The sequence below is a fragment of the Leishmania mexicana genome, chromosome 32 (genome assembly GCF_000234665.1).
Source record: "Leishmania mexicana MHOM/GT/2001/U1103 complete genome, chromosome 32".
Classification (NCBI taxonomy): domain Eukaryota; phylum Euglenozoa; class Kinetoplastea; order Trypanosomatida; family Trypanosomatidae; genus Leishmania; species Leishmania mexicana.
In genome coordinates, this window is record NC_018336.1 from 1,141,338 (window position 1) to 1,157,955 (window position 16,618).

General features: G+C 58.4%; 5 protein-coding genes across 5 annotated transcripts; all 5 read left to right on the plus strand.

Moving 5' to 3' along the window:
- Positions 1-1,777: 1,777 nt before the first annotated feature.
- On the plus strand, positions 1,778-2,236 carry LMXM_32_2800 (conserved hypothetical protein; the record flags this gene model as incomplete). Its single annotated transcript, XM_003878488.1, has 1 exon — positions 1,778-2,236. The coding sequence occupies one exon, from the start codon at positions 1,778-1,780 to the stop codon at positions 2,234-2,236; it is 459 nt and encodes a 152-aa protein (XP_003878537.1).
- Positions 2,237-3,874: 1,638 nt separating this feature from the next.
- On the plus strand, positions 3,875-5,305 carry LMXM_32_2810 (transcription elongation factor-like protein; the record flags this gene model as incomplete). Its single annotated transcript, XM_003878489.1, has 1 exon — positions 3,875-5,305. The coding sequence occupies one exon, from the start codon at positions 3,875-3,877 to the stop codon at positions 5,303-5,305; it is 1,431 nt and encodes a 476-aa protein (XP_003878538.1).
- Positions 5,306-6,966: 1,661 nt separating this feature from the next.
- LMXM_32_2820 (conserved hypothetical protein) lies at positions 6,967-8,751 on the plus strand (the record flags this gene model as incomplete). The annotated part of the gene is made up of 1 exon (XM_003878490.1): positions 6,967-8,751. One exon carries the CDS (start codon positions 6,967-6,969, stop codon positions 8,749-8,751), a length of 1,785 nt encoding a protein of 594 aa, XP_003878539.1.
- A 2,051-nt stretch (positions 8,752-10,802) lies between these two features.
- LMXM_32_2830 (D-alanyl-glycyl endopeptidase-like protein) lies at positions 10,803-11,513 on the plus strand (the record flags this gene model as incomplete). The annotated part of the gene is made up of 1 exon (XM_003878491.1): positions 10,803-11,513. The coding sequence occupies one exon, from the start codon at positions 10,803-10,805 to the stop codon at positions 11,511-11,513; it is 711 nt and encodes a 236-aa protein (XP_003878540.1).
- Positions 11,514-14,323: 2,810 nt separating this feature from the next.
- On the plus strand, positions 14,324-16,192 carry LMXM_32_2835 (hypothetical protein; the record flags this gene model as incomplete). The annotated part of the gene is made up of 1 exon (XM_003878492.1): positions 14,324-16,192. The coding sequence occupies one exon, from the start codon at positions 14,324-14,326 to the stop codon at positions 16,190-16,192; it is 1,869 nt and encodes a 622-aa protein (XP_003878541.1).
- Between the last annotated feature and the right edge of the window lie 426 nt (positions 16,193-16,618).

Here is a 16,618-nt window from a genome sequence, read left to right on the forward strand (position 1 = left end):
ACATACCACGCATAGCAGCGAGATCAAACATCCTATATGGCATGCTTGAAAACGCGCGCCACCCTCACGTCGCGACTGCATGCATGGTCATCCGTACATGACTTCGCCTATGCGTGCCGCTCATCACGAAGAGCATATCTTTCAGAAAAAGACAGACGTGAAGTTTGTTTTCCCTTTCATATTATATTCGAGCTTGAACACGTCACCACATGGACGCCTACACAACCACAGCTCGCCTGCCTCCGCCACATCATCGGCTACGTCCTCGTTCTCTAGGGCGCGCCGTCCGCCGTCGAATCGAGGTCACGCGCCTACCGGGCCCTCCCTGCCCTTCATCGCTTGTTCTTCGGGCACGTGCTGCGCGGTGGGCGCGCCCCGCACACATGGGTGCGCCGCACACCTTGACGCAGACCGGCCGCGGCCAAGGCCCGGCTCGAGGGGGTGGGGGCCGTGGCGTCCGCTGTGCGGGTAGCAGGGGGTGGCCCGGGCGCATGCCGGGTAAGCCCAGGGAGGGGGCCGGCCAGCCGCAGGCCCGGCGCCTCGGAGACTCTGCGCCACCCTGCCTGCGCGTCCTGCTACTCCCTCGGCCGCGTCACGCCGCCGCATCCCGTAGAAAGACGCCGTGCCCCTCCGCGGCGGGCGCCGGGTGGCTCGGTGGTGCCGTTCGGGGCGCTCTCGCCATGCCACCGGCACCCGCCCACCCGGCCCGTGGATAGGCATGCGCCCGCTCGCGAGGAGACCCCAGAGCCTGCCGCTGCGAAGGGGCACGGGAGGGCAGCCGCGGCCACCCGACGGCGGAAGCCGATGCAGCGCGAGCGATGCGCGAATCTCGCGTGGCATGTCGGGCACAACGCCAGAACGGACGCCCTCGGTAGGCAGAGCAGGCGGGGTGGGGGCTCTGGCGGGGGCGGGGCAGCACACCATCTGCGCCTCGTGCTGCCACTGCGTGTCACCCGCCGTTGCGGGAATCCGAAGCGCCGCCGGGTGCCCCATTTTTTTTCTCACCGATAAAAAAAGAAGGGGAAGCAGGGAAGAGGGCAGGTGGGGTAGCGGAGGCTCATGTGGCTCTGCGGTGTCCATGTAGTTGGGCATGCGCGCGTATACTTGCTGCGCTGTTCTGGTATAGCGCGTTCAAGAGGAGCGGAGGCAACGAAGAAGAAAACGCCGCGTTGTTTAAAAAAAAAGTGCCTGTGTGTATGTATGTGTGTGTATGTGTGTGTGGCGTGTGGATTGGAAGCGAAGAGCCGAAGACCAGGCGAGGCGCACCGGGATACGGGGGGGGGGACGTGCCAGTAATGTTATTGTTTGGTACAGCGGGTGTTCTGCAATGCGGAGTGTTTTGTGAAAAGGGGTTGGAGAGGAGAAGGCTGACATTGAGTGGCCGCCACAACAGCCAGTGTAGGAGAGAAAACAGTTCCTCACCCCACCGGCGGCTCAGAGAGCGCGGCGTTACTACAGCGGATGCGACTGAGGGTTGCTGCACTTGCCCCTTCCCCGCTCTCCTCGTCTCACGTCCTGTCCGAGTGGGTCCGGCTTATTCCCCCCCTCCCCTTCCTCGCTGTTCGCGCGCGTTTCGGGATGTGCATCCATACAGCTTTGCGGCCACGTCGTCGACTCAAGAAAGGTACTTCTTCTCCATCCTCTTTCAATTACGAATCCCACCAGTACCTACGGCCCCCACTCCGCCAACTTGCCTACGGTAGCACTCCTCCGTTTACTTAACTAGGTAGCTCAAACCCTCCCTCTTTTTCGTACCACAACTTTCACTTTGCCTATCATGTCCTCTTCCGCCCAGGCAGTGATGGTCAAGAAGTCGTCGAGCGTGCTTCAGCGCTTGGTCGTGGACCCGTTAATGAACATGGCCCACAAGATCGAGGGCCACTCGGCTAAGAAGATGCAGTCCATGGAGCCTGCCATGGCGGAGTGGATCAAGGCGCAGGAGGCTACTGGTGCTGATGTCGCCACTGTCAGCCGCCAACGCTTCCTGCGCGAGCAGCGCCAGCTCATGAGCTACCGCGTTGTACGCTTCTTTGAGGAGTGCCGCTACATCGCCTCCGGCCAGTACTACAAGAACTACAGCATCGGCTGCTTCCTGCAGGATGCCCGCTTTGTCACGCAGGCGTTCTTCATCTTCCTGATGGCGGTCATGGCTGGTCGCCGCTCTGTGTACCCGCCCATCTACCCGAACAGCCCGCTGGCCATTGCCCTTGACCACAAGGTGAACCCGAACTACTAAAGCGGGTGATCAACGTCTGCCAGACCCGTCTCCTCGCCCAACCGCTTTGCAAGCACCTCCCTCTCCATAACTCACCAGCGCACCCACTTGCGCTGAAGATGAGGTGGCGTTGCTCCTCTGGTCTTGCTCCTACTAGCGCTGAGAGCGCGGCTGTGCGCCAGAGGAAGTAAGATGAGAAAAAAATCTATGGGCAAAAAGAGCGCCGTCGGCAGCACCAAAATGGAGGTGTGAACGTGTGGCATCTTAGGGAAGTCTTCGGGTGTGCGTGTGTGTGTGTGTGCCTGCGTGCGGGGATGGGCGTGTGTGTCGGCTCTGTTGGCGGGGGGAGGGGACAGAGACAGAGAGGTCTATGTGTGGGGGGGGGGGGAGGGGGGGAGTAGGAGGGAGAGTGGCGTGCGACGTGCGCACCCTCTTTTTCTTTGCCTCCCTCTCTCCCCCTTCGTGTCCCTTTTCCTCCAGCGCATCCGCCATCACCTGTCTTCTCGCAGCACGCACACGCGCGTGAATTCGTTTTTTTTTTATTTCGTCTTTGCTGTGGGTGCATGTGTCAACGGACGTAGTAGTGGAACTTGAGGAGGAAGACGAAGACAGCGTTGGCTCTTGTACACGCACTGACGCATACGCACGTACACGTTTCTATGCGTCACAGTCGCGGTGCCGGTGCGCATGCTGAGCTGACGCGCGCTGGCACGTGACCTGGCCTGTGTACCCGTGTGTGTGTGAGTGCTCTTGAGTCGGCTTAACGAATGCAAAGCAGTGAGCTAACCAATAACAGGCGAACGAGAAAGGAGTGGCAAGCACACGAGAGGCTTGTGCATCGTTGATGACGTCATGGCGGCAGTGGCACCTGCGCCCCATCTAGGGTTGCACATGGACGCCTGCGCGTGTGCGTGTGGTTTTCTTTGCTAGCGAACTGGCTATGAAGCGAAAAGAAAAGGCAGTGGAAGGAGGGGTGAGGTGGGGGCAGACAAAGTAGGCGGTGCCGCCTGTGTACGAGACACTTTTGGTATGTTTCAACCGTGTGCGGTAATACGGGTGTCTCTCCCTCTTGCATGGCTCGCTGCATGGCTGCGTGCCCTGCTTGAGCTGATCAAAGCGTCGGTATCGCTGGCGGTGTACGCGCGCATTTACACGTGGTGGCGCTGCTCCGTTTCTCTGTTGCCCTCTGCGGCGGATATTCCTCCTGGTTTGCCTCACCTCTTCTTGACGCCTCGACTCCGCCTTTAACCTGAACTGCACATACAATGCACCCCCGACCCCACAAACTGCCGCGCGCGCAACGCATGCCGTTGCGTCTCTGCGTGTCTGCACACGGGTCGTTTACCATGACCTGGAGCTGCCTGCTTTTTTTCGCCGCACGCTCTCGCTGCGCGCACGCTTCTGCCCTGTCATCTAGAACTTCCCACCGCCTCTCGGAAGAACGTGAGAGCTCGCGTGTTGGCCGTGCGTGGACACATACGATATCCATCCCCACGAACATATACAGCCGCACTCACACAGGCTCAGGGACGTGGGCACCGGGGTGCTCACACACACCGTCCTATAAGCGGCAAGACGACACGACCTGCAGCCACGGAGGCCGTGGAATCAACAGCGTCACCAGCTGTTTCTCCTGTTTCTATTCCCTTTCAGCTCACCATGGAGAGCTACTGCCCAGGTGATCGTGTATGGGTGTACATAGAAGGAGACGGCTGGTGGCCAGCGCGCGTGCTCAGCGACGAGGAAGTGGGCACTCGCACCCCCGGCTTCGACCTGGCGGTGCAGTTCTACGCTGGCGTGGAGCAGCCGGCGACTCTGTACGAGCTGAACAGCCACGCCGACGCCGCGAATATCTGCTTCTTCGAAACGTCGTCGGAGAAGGCAGTGACGGGCAACCCTGAGCTGGAGGCATCGATCCGCTGCGCTTGCGCCGATGCGGAGGCCAACCCGCTGAAGTCGGCGTCTGCCATAGTGGGTGGCGCCAAGGTGCCAGCCGGCGGCTCGGGTGCCGCTGGGAGCGCGGGTGCCGCGGTCGTCAACCGTGCTGCGGCGAAGCGCGCTCGCGACATGGGCGACGATGACACGAGCGCCTATGGAGGCGGCGCTGCCGCCTCGCGCTCTGTTTTTGGGTACCACCACCTGCGCAGCGACGAACTTCACGAATTGTCGAACAAGATTTCGTCAGCGGTGGCAGCGGCAGACTTGACGGCGGTGCGCGCGGGACTCTGCCAGCTAGACGGCGTGGACGTCTACCTGACGGAGCTGGAGGACACCAAGATCGGTGTTGCCGTCGGGTCAGTACTGAGCCAGCCGGTGCTTAAACCGCTGTGGCCCCTTGCCCGCGCCATGATCTCGTTCTGGGCACGCCACCTGCCTGCCGAGACCCTCGCGGCCATCCGTAGCGTGCAGCAAAGCCAGTTGCCTGTGCCGGCTACCCGTGCGACTGCGGCAGCGGCGGCAGCAGAGCCCTCTAGCCCGCTCAGCAAACAGCAGCCAGCGTTTCCAGCTGTTCCTAGCAAGAGCGCCTTTGCGAGCAGCGTGTCGCCATCCGCGGCAACCGCAGCAGGTGGAGCTGGAGCAGGAGCAGCGGCCGGCGTGGGCTCTGGTGATGTGGCTCCGACGCAGCGCAAGACGTTCTACGACAACGTCTACCAGCTCCTTGACAGTCCTTTGAGCACGACACGCTACGACGACACCGTCATTGACGAGGTGGCCCGAAAGCTGGCGGCTGAAATCACCGACCGCGATGAGCGTCAGATGCTACTGCTGCGGCTCCGCGAGGAGGAGCTCTCGTTCATTCGTGATAACCTGCTCTCTGGCGAGTGGACACCGAAGAAGTACTTGGATCAGCCGAACGAGGTGTTCACTACCAAGAGCGAGAAGGCGCGCCAGGAGCAGCGCATTCAGGAAAAAATGAAGGCGATCGAGGCTGCCGACAATGCCATGCTCAACATTACCTCCCTCTTCAAGTGTGGTCGCTGCGGCAAGCGCCACTGCACCTTCTACGAGCAGCAGACGCGCAGCGCTGATGAGCCGACGACGAAGTACATTACCTGTCTAGACTGCAAGAACATCTGGACGCAGGAGTAGGCGCGCACACAGATGTGCAGTGGCGAAGCATATCCGCTGTGCAGGGTCTGCCACCCTCTCTCCCTCTCCCACACGTCAACCCCTCTCTTGCGCGCGTTTCTGTTTGTGCCGTCGAAACGGAGAGACGGAAGGGGAGGGGACGAAGAGGAGATGGCGGTGCGAAGGCGGAGGTGCTGGAAAAGACAACGCATGCGTAGGAATACCTGGACACCTCTGTGCGTGTGCGTGTGTGTGTGTACGTACGTACGTACGTACGGGTGTAGCCCTCCCTTTCTCGCTTTCGTACGTAATGCTTCGCAATAAGGCGTACCCCGTAGGCAGTGATGGCGGTGCTGGAGGGGTCGCAGCTGCTGCTGACGTTTCTGTGCCTCCCGGTGCGTGAGCGTAGGCGTTTACATTGAAAACGACTCAGAGGCGCAGTGAAGGGGGAGGGGGGACTCAGCACTATGTGTGTGTGCGTGTATTCGAGGAGTAGGGGGAGGGTGGAAGGGGACGGTGAGGGCTATGGTTTTGAGCGTCTCTCTCTCCCTGCTTCGTATTGGTGGCCAGTGATTGGCAGTGGTGGTTGGTTGGGTAGGATAACTTGCCGATGTTTGATGGTGTTCCGCATTACGGTCGTGTCGACGTTGATGGACATCTCCCTCGTAGGGTGGAGACAGCGATCACGTTAGGAGGGCCGAGCGAGCGTCCGCAACTTTGAGGATTGCTTGTTGTTTCGTAATGTTGTGTGGCTTGACGAAAGACAGGGAGAGGGAGAGAACGAAAGATGGTGAGCGTAGGTGGCGTGTCCTTGTGAGTTCTTGGTGTGATAATCTCCTCTTGTGTGGCTTTTCTATACATTTTTTTGTTGTTGGTCGTTCCCTTATCCCTTAGGTCGATTTTAAACTCCGCAGCCACCTTGAGATGAGTTGACACACACATTGCACACAAGCGTACAGGCAAGTAGAAAGAAGTGGAGCTGGAAGAACCCACACCGCGATGTGAGTGATTCATATCTCTTTGTCTGTCTGTGCGTGTTTGTGTGTCTGTGTGTGTGTGCAGAACATATCCTGGGACTATCAAGATAATAGGTACCCGCTCGCTCCCTTTTTCTCCCCCTTACACCCCTCTCCACCGTTTTCGTCGTCCTTGCGCTCTCCACTGGACGAAGACACGCACACGCACACACGCATATAGCCTCCTGGCTCAACGAAGGCAGCGCGAATCGTCCACGTTCAACTTTGCCCGCCTGTGTTGATGTGCGTGCGTGTACTTGCTTGCAAGAAGCTGCTGCCAGGGGGGGGGGGCACTTTTACCTCTCCTCCCTCTCATGCCTCCTGCGCCCCTCCTGGGTTGTCCCCCCCCCCTCCCCTCCCGCCCTCTACCCTTCTCCGTTCCGCTGTCCCGCCTTCTCACTCCACCTCTTTCCCGCACTGGCGGCAGTAAACGCACCCGCATAGATACGCGCACCGGCACCGTCAGCAGCCAAGGGACGAAAAGGCGTGCTGGACCGGCGGAGAAACAACGAGCGCAAAAAAAGTGCCCTTCTGCATGATACTTTCCATTTTTGTGTGTCTGCTCGTGGTTGCGTGTGTGAGCGTGCAGTCTACGCAGTGACACCAGGTCGTCAATATCCACTGTATCTGCCCTGTCCTCTGGAAGACGACCTTTGCGCGTGCACGATGAGCGCCAGCACCTCCGCCGACTACCCCGTCAACTCATGGGTGTGGGTGAAGCAGTCCGGCTACCCTTGGTGGCCCGCGATGGTGCTAGACCCCGCGCAGGTGGGCCAAGACCCTCCCGAGGGCAGCGATGTCGTGCTTCTCTGCGGTCCGAGCGCCTCAGCGACGTTGGTGTTTGCGAGCTCTGCGGATGTGGAGCAGCTGCGTCCCTACCACGGCGCAGTAGAGGACGCGGAACTCATAGAAGCCGGCCGTAGCGACGAGAGCTGTGCCGCCGCGATCGAGGAGATGATTGCCGCCTTGGCTAGTACTGATGCTACGCCTGGAGAAGAGGGCCCGCACACCACACCGTCTGTCTCTGGTGCCACGGAGGAGCAGGGCAATCACGCCTTCTCTGGCGAAGACGACGTCGACTGGGAGGCACTGGCTGCTGAGACGGAGGCGGTCATGGCAGAGCCGCAGAGCGCCGTGGACCAGAAAAAGCACAAGAAGGATAAGAAACACAAGAAGCGGAAGAGTAATGGCAGCAGTGGTGGTGATGGGCATGCTGGTGGCGATGGCCCGCGCAAGACGCGGAAGGATAAGTCTTCGAAGGGTCATCGTTGTTACCGCGGTGGCGACACTTATTCGGAGAACGAGGCAGAAGTTAGCAGCGGCAGCGGCGATAACGACAGCGAGAACGACGAGGACTTGTTCCAGCGACGCAAGGGGGCTTCGTCGAGCCGATCAGCGATGAAGAAGGTCAAGTACGAGCGGCAGAGCAAACTGGAGGAGTACGACCTCGGGCCAGGCACGCTATCCGACTACAGCCCGCGTAATGATCTTGCATACTACTACCGAAAGGTACGCAATGCACGGCGTACGGCGTCGTCCACGGAGTTGCGAACCTGCACGCAGGAGTTGCGCGGCTTCATGTCGCGGTGTCTGAGTGGTGCCGCAACGGCCCTCGACGTCGAGGCGGACATTCTCGGCGTTCTGCGGCAGCTGAAGAACGTCGATGTGACGGTGGCGCAGCTGCAGGAAACGGGTGTCGGCGTTGCCATCGGCAGTCTTCTCCGTTTCTTCACCCCACCCGTGGTGCAGCTGGCACAGGCAATACTAAACTACTGGTTTCACTCCTTGCCACAGAACACGCAGCAGCAGCTCTCCGCGGAGAATGAGGTGGACCGGTGCTCCATCGAGACCTGCTCTGATGGCGTGGCTGGCGACAACGAGCTCGGCCGCATTGGTGTAAACCTCTTTAGCTGCTTCACCAATGAGGAGATCAACGATGCGCCGGCGAGCGTCGATGTGATGGCGCTGTGCGGCGCCATCGAGGACGCGCTCGAGCGCCGCTGCGACGCCGATGCGCAGATGCTAGTGCTCTCTGCCTTTGGCGACACCGGCGACACCGGCAAGGCACTGCGCCGCCTCTTGTTGGAGGGCAAGATTTATGTGGAGGACATCATCAATCACGCAGGGACCTTGCCATTGCTGGTCCGCACGCGGCAGCGCCGCCCCCCGAATATGCAGTTTACGGTCAACTCGCCAGCATCCCAGGACCGCAGCGATATCGACTCACCGACCTCACCATATGGCGTTTTCTCACCTAACGACGACGGCTCGACTGGCAGTCCCACCTTCGGCTCCCCAGCCGGGCGCACCACCACTGCACTCTACAGCTGTCCGCACTGTGGCGCAAACGACGCATATCACAGCAGCTACTCGGTGCAGGCACACGATAGCATGCCCGATATCTTGCGCTGCAAGAAGTGTGGGCAGACGTGGAATGTGTCAGAGCAGTAGCACTCGAGCGCAGTTCACCGTGGAGCACAGAGGGGCAAGTAAGCGTGAGCATCGCCTCGGCGTCCAGATGCGTTATTATCGCCCTGGTTGCTTGTGGGTGTCTGTGTGGGTAGTGGTAGTGGCGGGGGAGGGGGTGCGGGTGCGGTAGCAGATGCTTCGGCTGTGTGACGACGCAAGATCGGAAAGCTCCAGTTCAGACTGTGTCGACGAGGGTAGGTGCTCGTCGCCGAGGTGTGGACGCGTCGAATGTTGTAAGCAGACGCATGCTTGTGTGCGCGTGTCTTTATGTGGGTGGTGGTGCGGTTGTGCGCACCGGTGACTGAGTTTGGGCCACCTCATGTTAGCAGAAAATTGGAGGTGGGGCGGAAAGCAAGCAAACGAAGTGAGGTGAGGGATGCCCGTCTCCTCCGTGCAAAAGTGCACTCACGTCGAAAGAGGAAGGGCGACAGCAATGACCAGCCAAAACAAGTCAGGTGATGCAGTCGCCTCACCCACGCGCGCCCTCAGAGAGCAGGAGAGTGCGGCTAGCGGGAGTGGGCGGGGGGAACGGCCACGGCTCTGATCGGGCGCAGGGACAGAGGTAGAGGAACGAAGGGAACGCGCACGGGCGCCTTGGTTTGGTGTCTTTGTGACTGTGTGTCGTGTCTGTCGTGGACAAAACCCCCTGTTGGGGTGGAAAAGACGGAGAAGAGCGATGGGAGTGGGGGGGGAGGCAGCTCGGCAAGAGTCGCATAGCGACGGTGCCCGGCGTGTTTTGTCGTGAGTCGAATGGCCACGAGGTATTTGTGCAGGAAACAGAAGTTATTTGGAGTTGCTCTATTGCCATTTGCTTTCCCTGAGGTGTTTCTCGCCAGCGCAAGTGTGCCAACACTTTTACCCGCCACCTCCCATATCATCCGCGTCTCTCTACGTCACCCTCTCGTCATGACAGTTGCTGCCTGTGGCCTTCGTTTTCTTTTTTTTTCTTGAACCCAAGTTGTATTCCTGCATGTGCGCATCCATGTGCAGTCATGCAGAACACAGTTGTGCCGGGGAGAGAAGGGGGGGGTGCACACATGCAACACTGCGGATGGTGTCAGCGTATGACTGCCTGTGAAGGCACGAGTCATAAGCCTCTTCCCCTCTCCCTGTCGCGGTGTGTGTGCATGTGATGTCAGGATTGCATGCAGGCCTCAGCACTGTCACGACAACTAGAGTTTTCTGCCATGATCGAAGCCATTCCCTACCCACCCACTCGTCTCTTCCCGCTTCGCTTTTCCCTCATACCTCTGATTCGATCGTGGCACTGACGTCAGCCTGCTCAGGGGCCTCGTTTCCCGGGGTGTCCTCCCATCTGCACTCGCACACATGCATTGCTTTCTCTCGTCTGACTCGCCTTTCTACCCCCCTACCGACAGTGCTTTTCAAAAGCAAGCACACAACACTCCCAGTGCTGCCTCTTCGCTGGGCCGCCGAAATCCTTGCGCTTCCTGTTTCGCCAACACGTTTAACGGCTGCACGCCTCCCCTCTCTCTCTCTCGTCCTCCGCTTCAGCTACATCATTGCTCGCCTCTTTTCGTCCTTCCCACCAAAGACGCACGCACAAAACAATGCGAAAATGGACGGAGTCAACTGAGTTGCTGCCGATGGAGCAGGTCCCGCGAGTCAGCGCCATGGCTGCCGCTCCCTTTTCCAGGACGTTATCACCCCATTCCTCACGCGGCTCCTCCTTGTCTCACAGCCAAGAGAAAATGGAGCAAAACTACCGAGAAAGCGCTGCGGGGTTTGGGTCTCCGCGAGCCACAAGCGCCTCCGGCGCTGCAGATGGCGATATCGTCGTCCATCAGTCCCGCAGCCACGGCGACGCCACCGCTGAACCGAATAACTCTAGCAACATGTACGCGGAAAGCGCCCGGGTCAGGGCACGCGATAACAAGAGCGCCGACTTGGGCACCGCGAGCTCTGGCCCTGTGCGCTTCTTTGCACTGACACACGATCCGCTACTTCACGGCCTTCTCAAGTGGGGTCTAGCGACGTTATTGCTTCTTTTCCTGGCCTTCATCGTCTTTGGCATGTTATACAGCTCCATCCGCTACGGCGGGAACTGCACCGGCACCAATGGGACCTCAGGTGGGTCAGTGAAGCCACGCGAACCGTGCGCCACACCCTTCGGCTCCATCCTCGGCGTCTTCAACGGCGTCTTTGGCTACAGCAACTGCAATGACAGCTACGTGTCCACCGAGCTGGGGTACATTAACCTGATGGTGCCGGAGCTGAACAAGGAGACGAGGCAGCTAACCTACATCTCCAAGGAGTTCTCCACGGGGCTGGCATGGCAGTGCGTAGAGTACGCGCGGCGATACTGGATGCAGAGCGGAACGCCGCAGCCCGCGTACTTTGAATACGTTCAAGGAGCCGCAGACATTTGGAACCTGACCTTTGTGAGGCTCCTGTCGAACCAATCCATGACGCTGCCCCTGCACAGGTACAGGAACGGCGATCGCGTGGCGAACGGCCTCCAGATCCCCGCAGTCGGTGACATCATCATCTACCCCGTCCAAGATCGCGGCTTTCCCTACGGCCACGTTGCCGTCATCGCGAAGGTGGAAATATCGACTCAAGGCGCCATCTATGTGGCGGAACAAAATTGGGCTAACACCGTGTGGTCATCGGCGTACCACAACTACACCCGAAAGATTCCTTTGTTCTATAACATGCTGTCCTCCACTATCACCCTTGATGATCCAGACGGTAAAATCCTGGGGTGGATGCGGTACGGCTGAGCACCAAGGGACAGAAGACAAGGAGAAGATCGCCAAAACCTCTCGCTGGCGTTGCTTGCACCGCGACACACACACACGCTAGCTGACGGTTACGCGTTGAAATGGCATGAGAGCCCATCCGTGTGCCATTGATATCCACCAAAGAGGAGTGTGGGTGGGAGGAGGCACATACCGCTGAGGATCACACAGCGGCACCGCATCTGTTTCTCTCTTCTTTTCTTTTCACTCTATGTCTTCTCTGTGTATCATGCAAGGGACCTGATAGCGCCCGCCGTGCCGGGCGACGCCAAGGCCCTGCAGCGTGGCCTGGGGTGCGGCTGCGGACTCTCGATGTCGGCGGGCAGGCCTGGGCTGGCGCGGTGCGGAGGAGCCCTGCAGCCATGATCACGTTTGCACCGGCTCGCCGCGAATCGTGTCGGCGATCAAGCGAATGGGTGCATCCCGCCTACTGTGTTTCTGCTTTGGCTGCGTTGCGGCGGTGTTGGGCGCGGTGCGGGACCGAGACGGTGCTGCATGCACGGGTATTGCAATGGGCCGAGGGACGCCAAACGGCGTTGGGTGGAGCCCCGCTCCTGGACATCGCCATCGCGCAGCAGAGGCAGGTGACCTGTGACTGTATGCGTCTAGTGGCTGACTTGTTGGTGGTACAGTGACACGTTGAAGAAATATTAGCGACACATATGTGATCGAGGATGGCGACTGGAATACGCAGCGCTTCTAGGGAAGCTGTGCGTGTGTATGTATGTGTGTGTGTGTTTTCTTGTGTTTGTGCTGCACGGTCTACCTTTCCGGCGTGGCGGTGCCTTATCCTGTATCGAACGTCTGCCCCGTCCCAATAATATTTCTTGCGAGCTTCCCTTTTTGTGTTTCTCCCTTGTATCGCCACGTAGGTTTTTTTTTACACACCCACACACAGTATATATGTATATGTGTGTATGCATCTGTGCGTGCGTCTTCACGTGTGTCATTCAGCCGGACAACGGTGGCACCACGATCGGCTCATGTTCTTGTTGCACAGAGGCGAACGGTTCTTCTCTTTGCATTGCTTGCTCGTGCTGTGGTTCATCTTGGGTTGTATGTCTGTGTGTATGCGTTTGGGGGGGGGGAGTGAAGAGTTCACGAGCAAGCGCAGCCCTCACCAGCACACATATGCGCATATTTGCATAGACATATTATTGTGGGGAGTGGGAGGGGGTATCGCGGAAGGAAGAGGAGGGAAAAAGGAAACGGTTGTTGGCAGACGTGTGTAGCGTACCTACCCCCCTCCCCTCCCCTCACACACACACACACAAGCCTGTGTGCATGTGTACGAAGCAGTAATTGCTTTATTTTTTTTTGTATTTGCCTTCTTCACCGTTCCACTTGTCGCCTTCCTCTGTTGCTTCTTCCTCCCTTCCCATCTTCTCGCTGGGTGACTCTTGCTCTCATCTCACCCTTGCTTATCTTCTTTAGTTCGTTTTCGGGGAGTTTGTGCGGGGGATGGGCGGGCACGTGTGTGTGTGTGTGTGCGTGTCCTAACAATTTACCATCTCCCCACCTTTTTGGCTCACCCACTGCGCACCCCCTCAAACGTCACCCTCAGGATCATCTCGAGCCCCGCACCCCTTTTTTTGTTTACGATTGCCTTCGTTCGATTGCTTCCACGCATACCACTATTATTTGTCTCGACAGATGATTCGGCTCTGTGTGTATCAGATGGTCTAGGTGTCCATCATTTGGCCTCTCCCTCCCCACCCCTCTGCTTCTCTCTTTGGATCGATGCTCAATCCATGTCTCGCTCCCCCTGTGAGTATGTGCGTGTCTGTTGATTTGCGTGCACGGAGAGTATGGCGATCACGTAGATATACGTCTGCCAAGGCAGCTCTTTGCGGGTGTATGTATGACTCATCTGCGCGTGCGCTTGTGCAGAATTCTTTCACAGTGGTGTCGGCGCGCTTTTTGTTGTTGTCGTTGTTGGTAAGGTCGACCCCGGCGAGACTCGCTCTGTGCACGCGAGAGGGGGCGGGATACCGGGCAAAGGATACGCTGGTAGTGCTTTCCCTCAGCTTCAGAACCGCAGCAGACGCTAAATGACGATCGCAGCGGAAAGCGAAGTTGCTGTTCTTTTTTTTGGTGTGTAGCAGTAGCAACGTTAGTGGTGGTCATTGCCACTCGCCAATGCTCATACGCATATATAGGCACAAAGACCCACAGAAACTCGGCGCAATGAAGCGGAGCAGTCGTTTCTCAGATGAGTGGCATTGACCACATTGTGTGCTGGTGCGTATGCGGAATCAGGCGCATTTACCTCTGTTGCACAGCACCACCCGCCGCTTTTCACGCTCATGCAACCTCCTCCGCATAAGTGGGTGTATGCGCGCGCGCCGGACGGAGGGCGGGGCGGGACAGAATAAGCCGAAAGATACGTGTGCACGTGCAGGAGCACGCATATCCATGCAAACGAATCCCCACTCCACCCCACCCTTTTTCAATCGCCAACTCTTTCCCTTTTCCTCTTCCTCTCTGGCTACATGTCACACACCTGGCACAGATTTGGGCATAGTAACCTACGGCCCGAGTGGGACGCATTTTCTCTCTCTCCCTTCTCCTGCGGCGCACTGTGTGTGTGTGTGTCTTGGTTTTTGTTCATGTGTCTAAGCCATTGCGTTTTCTTTTGTGTGAACGCACACGTACTTACCTGATCTGCGTATCCGTTTGTGTGGTTGCTGTCTGACATCGCATCACCGAATCCATCTCAACCTCGCTCTCACGCCTTCCCATCGGTTGCTTTAGCACCCGTAGAGGCACAAGAAACACGGCGAGAAGGGACAATGGCGCATCCGTCGCACCGGCGGGGTACTGGTGGCCGTCACCGTGCCACTGTGATGTGTGTCCTCTTTGCTGTCTTTTTTGTTCTCGGTGATCTCTACTGTACCCTCGTACACGCGCAACAGCAAGTGCGTGGACTTGCAGAACTTGAGAGTGGTTCCCTTCCGCAAGCAGGCCAAAGCCTTAACAGCCGCTACAATACCCGCGAAGCCGTGAACAAAGAAGGAATCTTCGGCGAAAAAGGTTTACAGGCTCGCGCTGACCACGAGGTCATGAACATGGAAACTGTTGCTCACAGTGGTGCGACATCCTTCAACTGGAAGGCGGAAGACAATCCGCCTATCGAGAGTGGCTCGTCGTCCTTTGCAGCTACGAGCGAAAGCAGCGCGGTTGAGGGGAGCTCCAGTTTCCATTCGGGGTCTGGCTCGTCGTCCTTTGCAGCTACGAGCGAAAGCAGCGCGGTTGAGGGGAGCTCCAGTTTCCATTCGGGGTCTGGCTCGTCGTCCTTTGCAGCTACGAGCGAAAGCAGCGCGGTTGAGGGGAGCTCCAGTTTCCATTCCGGGTCTGGCTCGTCGTCCTTTGCAGCTACGAGCGAAAGCAGCGCGGTTGAGGGGAGCTCCAGTTTCCATTCCGGGTCTGGCTCGTCGTCCTTTGCAGCTACGAGCGAAAGCAGCGCGGTTGAGGGGAGCTCCAGTTTCCATTCCGGGTCTGGCTCGTCGTCCTTTGCAGCTACGAGCGAAAGCAGCGCGGTTGAGGGGAGCTCCAGTTTCCATTCCGGGTCTGGCTCGTCGTCCTTTGCAGCTACGAGCGAAAGCAGCGCGGTTGAGGGGAGCTCCAGTTTCCATTCCGGGTCTGGCTCGTCGTCCTTTGCAGCTACGAGCGAAAGCAGCGCGGTTGAGGGGAGCTCCAGTTTCCATTCCGGGTCTGGCTCGTCGTCCTTTGCAGCTACGAGCGAAAGCAGCGCGGTTGAGGGGAGCTCCAGTTTCCATTCCGGGTCTGGCTCGTCGTCCTTTGCAGGGAGCAGTCATTCTTCCAGCACGTCTTCTTCCTCTGAGGCGAACAAAGAGAAGCAACCTGGAGAAGGGGTAGCTGATATGACTCTGACGAATACTGTCACAACGGCATCCTCGGAGACACCAACAGCGAAGCGTCCGGCGAAGGATCATGGTATGGGCACCGCTTTGGTCTTATTCTTCGTCATTCTCTTTATCGTGGCCCTCATCATGTATGGTGGGCGGCGGTGCCGAAGTGCGTGCCCGTTCGTTGGCCAAAATGGCGGCGGAAGTGGTAGCAGACCGTACTCGTTTTTTCAGCAGCAACGTCTACGCTATTCCACGCTACGCAGCGACAACGGCGCCTACCTTGGCATGGAGCCGAGCAGTGTGGCAGCCGGGGTCCCTGCCGGCGGCCGAAAACTGGGACGCTTTTTCCAGTCGCAGCGCGGCGGCGGTGACAACGAAGGCTACTCTGACATCTCCGTCGAACTGAAAGAGAACCCCAAGACGGTACGAGGCGCCGGCGCACGCCGCAGCGGTGACGCCGCGGATTCTTTCAGCCATATTGTGGACAACAACTCAGCAACAAAGAATGAACTCTTTCATTCTTCAGCTTCCTCGGCCGGGCCGGTATCTGTACAGATCCCGACGCAGTCCAAGACCTCGCTGAAGTCACTTCGGAAGGGCAAGCTGGGTCAGGTGTCGACTACTCCGGCGGCCTCTTTTTTCTCGGGCTCGACGACAGAAGCGTCGGGCCCAAACACGAGAAGTTCACTTTACCGCTCCACTGCAGACACACGTTCCGGTCACGCCGATGCTGCTGCTATGCCGCCGACCAGGACACAGCCACGTGTTGAGAACGATTGGGAGTGGTAAGATGAAACACAGCACAAACGAGAGGCACGAAAGGGCGGAAATGAACCACACGAATTGATGAGGTCTGCTCACCAAGCAGACGGTGCTCACAGACGCCCTCCCTCCACATGAACGATCTCACCGACGTCGCTGCTGTCCACTTTTCCTCCCTCTCTTACCTCTCAGTGTCACCCAGAGTGCGAGTCCGCTGTATATGCGTATCTAGAGCTGCCCTTTGTGCTTGTACGCCATTATCACAGGCGTTGTGCGTGTGCATGGTGCAAAGACAGCAACGGGGCGTTTTCATTGTTTTAGTCATATTGCCTTACTCCTTTCTTGGTCCGCCCCACCCTACTTTCTCGCTTCCACTGGGCGTCTCGCCTGCATCACGTTACCTCTCTCTCTCATTTTCTCGATTGACTCTTATTTTTCCTTCCCCCCACCTCC